General features: G+C 35.8%; 3 protein-coding genes and 1 long non-coding RNA gene across 4 annotated transcripts; 2 read left to right on the top strand and 2 right to left on the bottom strand.

Moving 5' to 3' along the window:
* Nucleotides 1-2,341: 2,341 nt before the first annotated feature.
* Nucleotides 2,342-5,210, bottom strand: LOC138123214 (dihydrolipoyllysine-residue succinyltransferase component of 2-oxoglutarate dehydrogenase complex, mitochondrial). The gene is made up of 8 exons (XM_069037808.1): nucleotides 5,012-5,210; nucleotides 4,733-4,818; nucleotides 4,558-4,677; nucleotides 4,046-4,326; nucleotides 3,477-3,753; nucleotides 3,083-3,375; nucleotides 2,866-3,023; nucleotides 2,342-2,812 (listed from the first exon to the last, which is right to left on the bottom strand). The coding sequence occupies exons 1-8, from the start codon at nucleotides 5,099-5,101 to the stop codon at nucleotides 2,678-2,680; spliced, it is 1,440 nt and encodes a 479-aa protein (XP_068893909.1). The 5' UTR covers nucleotides 5,102-5,210; the 3' UTR covers nucleotides 2,342-2,677.
* Nucleotides 5,211-5,497: 287 nt separating this feature from the next.
* LOC138123216 (ubiquinol-cytochrome c reductase complex assembly factor 2) lies at nucleotides 5,498-6,016 on the top strand. The gene is made up of 2 exons (XM_069037811.1): nucleotides 5,498-5,655; nucleotides 5,731-6,016. Exons 1-2 carry the CDS (start codon nucleotides 5,576-5,578, stop codon nucleotides 6,014-6,016), a joined length of 366 nt encoding a protein of 121 aa, XP_068893912.1. The 5' UTR covers nucleotides 5,498-5,575.
* LOC138123215 (probable methyltransferase-like protein 15 homolog) lies at nucleotides 6,009-7,095 on the top strand. Its single transcript, XM_069037810.1, has one exon. The coding sequence runs from the start codon at nucleotides 6,009-6,011 to the stop codon at nucleotides 7,038-7,040; it is 1,032 nt and encodes a 343-aa protein (XP_068893911.1). The 3' UTR covers nucleotides 7,041-7,095.
* Nucleotides 7,096-9,432: 2,337 nt separating this feature from the next.
* On the bottom strand, nucleotides 9,433-10,526 carry LOC138123974 (uncharacterized). The gene is made up of 2 exons (XR_011156964.1): nucleotides 10,271-10,526; nucleotides 9,433-10,221 (listed from the first exon to the last, which is right to left on the bottom strand). It is a non-coding gene; the product is annotated as an uncharacterized lncRNA (long non-coding RNA).
* Nucleotides 10,527-10,984: the final 458 nt, after the last annotated feature.

Genomic DNA, 10,984 nt, shown 5'->3' with positions numbered 1-10,984 from the left:
TCCGAATAATGTTCGAGTAAAATCAGTGTTCTTGGCAAAATAAATAGTTCGTATTCGGCTTGATAAAAAAATATAATTCTCTAAATTAGGTACATTAGTCGTGGGTATACTGATAATTATGTAAGACTTGGTTTTTGCCCAAGGGCCTTATCCACTCAATATCTGACAATTAGGTAATAGACCCGTCTCGTCGGTACACGTTTTTTGGTTCCAAAATATGCCGTGTTAAGCGATTTTAGCTGTTTCGAATAGTTGCTCTAAATAGGAGTAAATAACGCAGATATGGATGACGATATCCTACAAGCACCACGGAGCTGTTCGTCATTTTACTCTGAAGAATCGACTTTTAATTAATTTTATTTTAATTAATTTTATTAGTAACTACTAGGTACTTCCTCAGTACTGCCAATTTAACAAAATTAAAGCATGGCAACCTATTGTTTTTTTAAAGATGGAATACTACAGTCGGAACGTTATGAATGTGGATTGGGGACTTGTCGTTAAGTTGGCACTACCAGCAAAAGTAACTAGGCGTGCCAATAAGGTTATTGGAATTTATGACAGATCTCACTAATGTACAGTTCAATCATAAGTTTTAAGCGAACTTGAGTTTCACAATCCATATCCAAAACATTTCGAGTATAGTAGATTATATTTTTTTTAGCTGTTTGTTTACCACTTTGACGTAAATTTGACATTTGGATGGGTGCTGGTGCTATAGGTGCAAGGACATACAGGACTCTTTTGCGCAGGTGTGGCACGTTCGATAATAATTGGACGAAGCTCGCATTTCGCGTTTTCTGCCTTCAATCTTCATAATCGCAAATGATGTGTAAAATTGAGGTTATGCGAAGTATGAACAAAAATGTGAAATTATAGTATTGCCGTTATAACTTTTTATCTGCTCCGCCCACTAAAATTGACCAATCAGAATCAAAGCCAGATTCAATCTGTACAACTTTTCATCACATTTGCTACGTAAAAAAGTTAAGGTTAGAATTTTGCTGTCAAGTCCACAATTATTATTTTAGGTTCTAAAAAATAAAATGTCATTAAGACAATTCGAGTGTCAGAAATTTTTACTGCGTAAATCAGATCGTCTTAACAACCTATTTAATTGGTAACTAAGAAAATGAAATGGGCGGGGCAGATAAAATGTTACGTTGTCCTTAGTATAATAAAGTTGTTAATAATTTCCAAAAAAAGAAATCGAAATTTTTGTACTTCTTATTTCCCAAAGTGCAAAAAATTAAATCGGAAATTACGAAACCAAGTGCTTCTTCGTTTCAGGGAATTTTAGTAGAATTCTGGTAGATTTCTTTGAACGAACTAATGGAATTAAATTTCGAACCGTTGGCAACACTGGGAGTGCTGCTCCGGGACTTCCCACGAGGGATCCTCCCTTCGCCCATTAGGGGATCGTAACAAATGTAACAAAACACTCCAGTGCATAGTATTGAAAATTCTTAGAGATCACCGATTGACGCTGCGCCTGTCAAAATGCTTCTTCTTACAACCAAAAATTTAACATATCGGATACGTAATTGGCGGTTCTACGATTCTGTCAAGCCCCAGGAAAACAGTCGTGGTAGAAAACTTTCCCGTCCCAACAACTGTTCAAACGCTTTAAGCAATAGTACCTCCTTAGTAGGAGTTTTACCGTAGCAACCGACTGTGCCGTTGTGAAATACGCTTTTGGTGAAGCCAAAATCCGAAGTCAACGGTAAAGTTGGTCGTTCGGCACGCTCCTGGAGATCCACGGGAAGCAACTTCCAAAACAAAAATGCATTTCTGTGTGGTATCTCGGTTTCAAAGTACTTTTGCCCTCGCAACCGATTGGCGAATTGGGAACACTCTACAGGTCAGGAAAGGCCGTGAGATTCCACGAACATCACGTCATCACCACGACAACACGTGGTCGATCTCGGTGGGGTGGGACTTTACGGCCGTTGATGGCGGTGGCGGCGGAGGACGAGAATCGGACGATTCTACCACTCGCCTACGGCTCGTGTTGGAATTTTCGTCCTCATGAATAATAGCCGTCATTAACATGTTCTGCAACAGCTCAAATGATCTGGTGAATTTGTTAAGATCAACAACACAATCCGGCGTGGAGTCGGCTGTTGTTGATATCCTTTCTGAAAATAACCACTCTTTGACTTTCTTAAAACTTATATTGCATAATAAATTAATAACAGGTAGAATACAAAACCACTAGACAGGATTACTTTTACAGTTAACATTTTCAACGAACACTTTATAAAGAGTAAAAGTAGCACATGCGCTTTAGATTGCTAACACCAAATTCTCAGAAAATTCCTTTGCAAGAATAAAAACTCCGTTCAACGTCGTCATTATTTAATAAACAACAAAATGATAACAAAAAAGGGGTCACAATACATTCATCAATACTTTAATAAAACTTATAGAATAAATTCATTACATCAACGAAAAGTACAGCAGAAAGAATTTCGGTATGACAATATGACAGTGATTGATAAAAATTAAACGAGAAAGCGGTGCACCTTTGGGGTTTGTAAAGTTAAAAAAACCTAACCGTCACCTTGAAATTTTCTTTAAACGCGTTGATATCCTGACATTTATAACTTTACAAATGCAAAACACTTGCGTGATTGTGAGAATTGGTTTCGGTACTGTACACTTGTTCTAATATTTCTTAGAGACCAGCTAAGATGATGCGAGGGTCTTCGACTGCTTGCTTGATTTTACGTAAGAAGAACACCGCTTCGCGCCCGTCGATAAGTCGATGGTCGTAAGTCAGAGCCACGTACATCATGGGCCGGATTACAACCTGAAAGAGGAATTTCATTTCGCTTCTGGCGCAAAAATGCAAGTTTCATTTACTTGTCCCTTTACGGCTATGGGCCTCTCGAAAATTCCGTGCATTCCAAGTATCGCCGACTGTGGTGGGTTGATGATCGGCGTGCCCAACAGCGAACCGAAGACGCCTCCGTTGCTGATGGTGAAGGTGCCGCCGTCCATATCTTCGACGGCCAGATTTCCTGTAAGCACACTCGACAGATGTAGACGTGATCGTTACTTCTCCATCCGCAACTGTTACCTTTCCTAGCCTTTTCGCCCAAAGCACTTAGAGCCATCTCGACGTCAGCGAAATTCATTCTTTCCACGTTCCTGATGACGGGAACGACGAGACCTTTGGGCGTAGCCACGGCTACCGAAATATCGACGTAATCTCTGTAGATGATTTCCTGCCCGTCGATGACTGCGTTCACTACGGGCTGATCTTGGAGGGCGTAGGCGGCAGCTTTCGCAAACGCCGACATGAAACCCAGCTTCAGACCGTACTTCTTCTGGAAAGCCTCTAGGTGCGCTTTACGGAATTCCATGATGTATCTGTGACCATCGAGAAGTGAAAATGAAGAAAGTTCGACACGATCTGACATCGATCAGGCTCGACATTCTTCCGATGAAGCTAATTTTGGAGAGATACTCACGACATGTCGATTTCGTTGAAAGTGGTCAACATGGCGTTGACGTTCTGGGCCTGCTTCAGTCTTTCGGCGATCTTCAGCCGCATCCTGTTCATCTTCACCCTTTGCTCAGTTCGAGTTCCGGAAATTTCTTTGGTGGGATCTTGCGGTGGTACTTTGACGGTGGCTGCTTCAATAGCCTGAGCGTGTCTGATGGCAGCTACAGGTATGGAGCTGAGAGGAGCCGCCGGTTTCGGGGGCGGCGGCGGCGGTGGACTAGCATCAGCCGGCTTAGGAGGCGCTGAAACAGCCATTCAAGCGCATAAACACACTTAAATCTTCTCAAGCCCACATTAAAGCGTAAAAAAATTAAATCTGGTGAGATGAACAAAGATATAATGAATGGACAAAAATGTCTTCTTAGGTGCAACGTTGGACGTCACCCTGTTACAAATCATTGTTCACAATAAAAATATTTTTTAATATTTGACAGGAAATGATTTGTTTCTTGGTAGTTTTTAAAACGCAATGCAATTCTTGAAAGTTATGGTTAAGAATTGTGACGCTGGAAGCTGGGGTGAGAATCCTTTTACCTGCTGGTTTTGGCGGCGCGGCCGCAGGGGGCGGCGGTGGCGGGGCCGCAGCTGGCGCCTCGGCCGGTTTGGCAGCGGGCGCGGCTGCCTTTTCTGGAGCAGCCCCAGTCACCTTCAGCTTGAACAACTTTTGTCCGGCTTTGACGGTGGCGCCATCTTCAACAAATGTTTCTTCGATAATACCATGGGCTGGTGAAGGTACTGGAACCGAGGTTTTATCAGTTTCAATCTCCAAAACCACTTCATCTTCAGCCACGTGATCGCCTTTTTTCTTTTCCCACCTTGACACACAAACAACATGTTAAAATCCTATCAGGGTGTTATGTTGCATTTTATTCGCCAGACTTTGTGACAATTAGAGGACTTATCTAAATAATTATTTTTATCTCTATTTACATAGGAACAATATTGCGTCACAGTTCAAGTGTTTTCTTCTTATTCAAATGAGTGATAAAAAAATGGTAATGAAAGTATAGATTGCTGAAGTGAAAGTAAGAGGTTATGACACTAACCTTACATCACCTTCTGAGACTGAATCAGCGAATGGGGGTACATTTACAATTTTGGTGTCATCAAAAAGGGCAGCAGAAGATCTAAAGTATCTCACCTCTTTACAGCAAATGGACTGGGGCCTAAAAATGACATTTCATGAATTAAAGTCCAACTGACATTGCAATAATGTACAACCTTCCTAATGCTGAATTACTAGAACTTATCGTCGCTTTTCGTATGGCTCGTATTCCTTGATGATATGCCCTGTGCTTCGAGGGTACCTACAACATCCCCAAAATGCCATTACATAATGCACAAGTGCCAACACCAAGACCTTGTGCTAGGAGTAAATTATGAAGGCTATTGTTTTACTCTTTAATAAGTTACATAATACAATAATTGATGGAGCCATATAAAAGTATTAGGCGCATTGTCTATTTTTGACCCACCTTATAAAATTTTATTGGTACTCACCTCTGTCGCACATTTCTCTAAGTAATTATTTATGGATCTAAGAAGAGACCGCCGTAAATTTCCAGATGTTACTGTAAGCATACCCGCCATTCTTTGAAAATATGTACCGAAGAGCTTATTCCCAAAATTCAGGACAGCAGCCCCTTATCATGTGCTGCCACAACTCAAAAGCTTTTTGAAATATTGCAGACCGCAAATGTCAAATCTTAAGGCGCTTTTTGTCACTACTCGACCAGCTACCTAATTTAACAACTGGCATGGCCGACAGAGGGTTCTGTAATCTGTAGTTTAGAATCATCAAGAAGAAATCTGCTGCTTTAAATGTTCTCAGAATTGCTGATTGTTGTCATGAAATAAGTAATAAGTAATAATTAATTAGAAAACTTCTATCTGAAATTAGTTAACTTAACAGCAAATTAATGTTTTGATAATGTTTCTGAAGTGACGTCATGTGGCGACCGATGCGACCAAGAATATAAAAAACTTCCTCCATAGTCCATACCAACCATACCAAATTACCAAACCAAAAAAAACTAAATCAAATGATGGTGGATGTGAAATAAAATGGCTGCTGCTGCGGGAAATTACAAGAGGATTTTGCAATTGCTGGAAAAATGGCCTGTAGAAGAGGGTAAAACTGGCAGGTGCGGTTTATATGCTTCAATACAACTGTAGTGTTATAACCTCGCAGTCCTCACACAGTCTTTTGTAATTTTTAGAGATTTGGGGGAGTTTCTTCGCAATAAAATCAACAGAGCTTACAAGGAAAATAAATTCGAAACAGATTTCAAATATTGGGACAGTCAGTTTCTCTCATTACAACATCTAGTCAACAACGAATATAGGAACAAATACCCAAGAGTGTTAGTGTCATCTGCCACTGGATTGACAGGTGAACAGTGTAAATTAGCATTGTCAAACGAATTCCTTCAAGAAGTGCAAGAAGAGAAGCCTTTTTACAAGAAAATATTTTCATTTAGATCAAACGATAAAAAAGATGTATAAACATTTAATCAGAAAATTTTGCACTGCAACACCTCACAAGCCAGTTATGCTCAAAGAAGTTTTACACTTTCTGCAACCTGAAGCTGAACAGACTGTTTTAGACATGACTTTTGGTTCAGGTGGTCACAGTAGACAAATTTTGAAAGAAGCTCCCAATGTAAAAATCATTGCTTTGGATCGTGACCCCTTAGCTTATGGTTATGCTGAGAAGTTAGCTGAGGAATTCCCAGATCAAGTTGTCCCCTTATTGGGACGTTTTTCTGAAGCTCCTGACTTGTTGAGAAAGCACAATGTAAAGCAGAGGTCCATTGATGCAATTTTATTTGATTTTGGGTGTTCATCCATGCAGTTTGACACACCAAGTAGAGGATTCTCTGTGTCACACAATGGACCGCTTGATATGCGCATGGACAGTAACAGATTTCCTGAAGATCCCACAGCAGCAGATGTTTTAGCCAAAGCAAGTGAAGAAGATTTGTATAAAATAATCAAGACTTATGGTCAGGAAAAGAAGGCTAAGAAAATTGCACGAGCTATAGTTGAGGCTAGGTACTTATTCAAAACATTAACAACAACAGAGGAATTAGCAGATTTGGTTGATTCAGTATTTGATGAAGAGATAAGGGTTGATAAATTGCAGAGGCCTTCACATAATGCTACTAAAACATTTCAAGCTCTGAGAATTTTTGTAAACAATGAATTGAATGAAATCAATTATGGATTGATCATTGCTCATAAGTACTTGAAGTTAGGGGGTAGGGTAGTGACTCTGACATTTCATTCTTTAGAGGATGTTATTGTGAAGAGGCATCTGTTAGGAAATTTGATTGCTGATACTGCAAATCCTCTTCCATTAAAGTACAGCAGCCATTCATTTGATCTTGATGGTAATCTAGTTAAGGATGTGATGGAATCCAATTGGCTAAGTTTAAATAAACATGTGTTGGTGCCAAAGCATGAGGAGGTTGAAAATAATCCAAGGAGTCGTTCAGCAAAGTTGAGGGCAGCAGTGCGTATTAGATAGAGTAATAACAAATAGCTGGACATATTTTATTGTTTTAATAAAAGTAAATTTTAAATTTGTGTTTTCATTTTTATAAAATTGTAGAATGGCACCTTGTTGCACGAACAGGATGGTTAGGCAACCAGTAAAACAGTTGCCCTAAGCAAAGACTTTGGTTCATTGTTGTTTACGTTCTTCGTATTTCTTTTTAAAGTTAAAATATTTTCCACAATAAAACATTTAATACTTTAGTGGTCGCTTGATGTACTTTAATATAAGTGGTGGCGATAATGCTCACAATCACACCCAAATAACAATATTCAGTTAAATGTTTCCACTGATTCAAATATGTATTTGTTATTACATACCTACATATTCACTATTTTGGTTTTTGTTTTGTGTTTCTTTGTCGTTTTTTTAAATTAAAATACTTTAGCATAAAAAATATTTATCATCATAATAAATTTTAAATAGATACATATTAAATTTCAAAATTGATACATCGACAGTCTTATTTGCTGTAAAAAGTTCTCACTTGAGAATTTTATGTGATTTAAACGAAAGCTACTCATGTCTTAAACGACAAATTTTATCGGAAAAAGTTGGACCACTTATTGTAATATACAGGGTATTTCACGAGTAATAATGAGTCCAACGGAAATAAAAATACAACCCACAATACATTGGCAACGCTAACCTGGATATTTGTTTTTTTAATGTAAACAACGTAAAACATGGTTAACTGTGCAGTTTCGGAAATTTTGACATAAATGTCATATTCGTTTGGTTAAATGAAATTGTGAAAAAATGAAGAGTTTTTGGGAAAATGTTTCTTGTTTGCATAAACGCGCAACGCCAGAGACATTTTTATTACATTCGCCTTAAATCAAGCTCATGCCTCTTTTCTTATCGTTCGAATATATTTTAGCCGACATATTTTAACTTTTTCGTAAATGTCAGTTGTGACAAATAAAATTATTGGAAGCAAAGCTATTTTAACTGTTTCGTAAATGCCAGTTGTGACAAATAAAATTATTGGAAGCAAACCTATCATGGATTCATAATTTCATTTTAAAACAATACGATAGGTATTTAAAATATCTACATTACCGTTGCAAATGTATTGTGGGTTGCATTTTCAATTCCGCCGGGCTCATTATCACTCGTGTATACAGGGTATTTGGGGTATAAGGTAACAAACTTCTCCTGTGTAAAGAAATAGACAAAATAAAACTTTTATTCTAGTAATCATTTTTTCAAGTTGAAGAACTACTGTGTGAGATCCACCAGATTTCTAAATTATAAAAGCGGCAGCTAAGGCATTTTCCTTTACAAATCTTTATTAGCTTGGTATTAATAATTACAGATACGAACAGTGGCTCTCAAACAGTGGAAACAGAGTTTAGTCAGTTTAGTCTTTTAGTTCAGCATAATAAAAAAAGCAAATTGAAAAAAATGTCATTTAACCTACACCGTAAAAAAATTTTACAGTGCGGATTAGGTGAAATTCTTTTACCCATTATCCGTAGGGTAATTTTTTAGAAAATAGTAAAATTACATTTTACAATATTTTCGATAAGCGAAATTACAAAGCAGGACTGTATTTTTGCTTTTTAAATTTACAAAATATTTTAATTTTAAAGGGTAAAATTAGAGAAAATAGTAATTTTAAAAGGTAATAATAAAAATGATTTTACTAGACCCAAAATATTTACTAGGTAAATTTGAAACAGAACATTGATTTTATCAAGTAATTTTACTGTGAATAGAAACAATCCACTTGTAATTTGCTTCTGAAGAAAAAATCACATTATTTATGTATACAGTGCCTTTTTTTTTAACGCTGGCCATAGGGATTTACATGACAAAAACTTTGGATCGTGTTAATAAGCTTTTTAGCAGGAATTTTTAAGTGAAATTTGGCAGAATATTAGATTAGTATTTTATAAATCAATTTAAGTTTATTTTATACTACAAAATAAAATAATTACGGAAGTAATTAAAAAAAAGTACTTTTAATTTCTTTCATTATTTCTTGCCCAGAAGGTTAGACAGTTACAAAATTTTTATGATCGTCTTGGTTAGTGGTCTTACAGCCTATGGAAGACAGTTTGAACAATTTATGAAATGAAAATTCAAAAATAATTAACGTATGTAGTTTAATATTTTTGAAGTAGAATTTTATTTATTTTGATGTAATTATGATTTCCTACATTTTATGTTTATGAAATAAAACAGCACATTTCTCTCCCATTCAATCATTTCTTTATTTGAAAAGATGTCCATTGAAAATTATTACTGTTTGACGTTTGTTGAGTTACATTACGTCAGCCTACTTGGCAAGCCACGTGGTAAATTTAATAAACTTATTTTTGCTCTAATCAGGTTCATATTTTGAATGAAAGAAAAACAATTTAAATAAATAAACTTTATTTTGATTATAACTACTGTGTTATACAAAATATTACTTATATATTACGTATATAAATTTTTCGAAAAATTATGTAGATATACAGTAATTTATGAAAACAAAGAAAAAACATCAGTAACTAATCTATCTATACCCAATGTTTAGAACGGAAAAAAACTTTCTTTAAATTCTTCAACAAAATTAGTTCTCCTACAAAAACATAAAAAGTACTATACTAAGGACAACATTTTATCTGCCCCGCCCATTTCATTTTCTTAGTTACCAATCAAATAGGTTGTTAAGACGATCTGATTTACACAGTAAAAATTTCTGACATTCGAATTGTCTTAATGACATTTTATTTTTTAAAACCTAAAACAATAATTGTGGACTTGACAGCAAAATTCTAACCTTAACTTTTTTACGTGGCAAATGTGATGAAAAGTTGTACAGATTGAATCTGGCTTTGATTCTGATTGGTCAATTTTAGTGGGCGGAGCAGATAAAAAGTTATAACGGCAATACTATAGTAAAGAATAAATTATAACAGTTACTACCAGTGACTGTAAGGTTGACTTTCGTTTATCACTGTTCTTACGGAAAAACGAACCCATCTCCACCCTGCACCCTGATTAGTCCTTTTGGTGTTTTGACATTTTAACAACTGACCAGACTTCCTAGTTTGAAAATAGTATAGGTCTGAAGTTGTTAGTGGAGGTTATGTTCGAAACCATGCAAATATTTATGTTCAACTTGCAACTCTCCACAACACAATACCAACAACACGCAAAACTTAGGTTAATGAATTAGTACTTATTGTAATATTATTGTACATACTTACCTGTACTTTCGAGAATAGTAATGGAAAAGCACTATTAAAACTAATGATAACACCTCGATTTTCTGGCGGTCAGTGGCGGTTTTGTCAGTGCGTAACACGCATGCTCATTAAACGATCGATTCCAGTACGAATTGAGGTAATTTTACTATTTTGTTTGAATTTTGAAACGTAAAATTAGTAAAATAAATTAAAATTAAAAATAGAGGTAAAGTTATACTGTAGATTTATACTTTTCAATCAAAAATAATGTTTTTAAGGAAATTGTTAGTTCAATATTATTATTTTATGTCGAAAATATAATTCTACACCAATATTACCTTAAAAATAAAGTAAATTTTCATTTTTAATGAAAATTCGACAACGCAAAATTAATACATTTTTTTTCAGTGTAGCTGTGCATCTCAGAAAAGTTTGTTACCTTAAACACCAAACACCCTGTATGAAAAAATTACCACCTTGGTTGGTGGGAAAATTCAAGAACTGGTTCAAAATAGTTTTTAGAATAAAAATAATTGTAAGTTTAATATGTATGAAATTCAGATTTATTCTAATACATTTTCTGCTGGATGAAGTTGAAATTCAATTTCAGAATTTTGATTTTTTTGTTGAAATAATAGTATGTACACTTCTATTAAAAAAAAAGCGTACACGTATTTAAGGCTACTGTAAATGGGGATAAAATTAATTAATCGTTTCCAAGAAAACGTATTACTG

The sequence above is a fragment of the Tenebrio molitor genome, chromosome 2 (assembly GCF_963966145.1).
Source record: "Tenebrio molitor chromosome 2, icTenMoli1.1, whole genome shotgun sequence".
Lineage (NCBI taxonomy): Eukaryota > Metazoa > Arthropoda > Insecta > Coleoptera > Tenebrionidae > Tenebrio > Tenebrio molitor.
The sequence above is the reverse complement of the archived record's forward strand: the minus strand, read 5'-3'. Positions and strand labels throughout refer to the sequence as shown.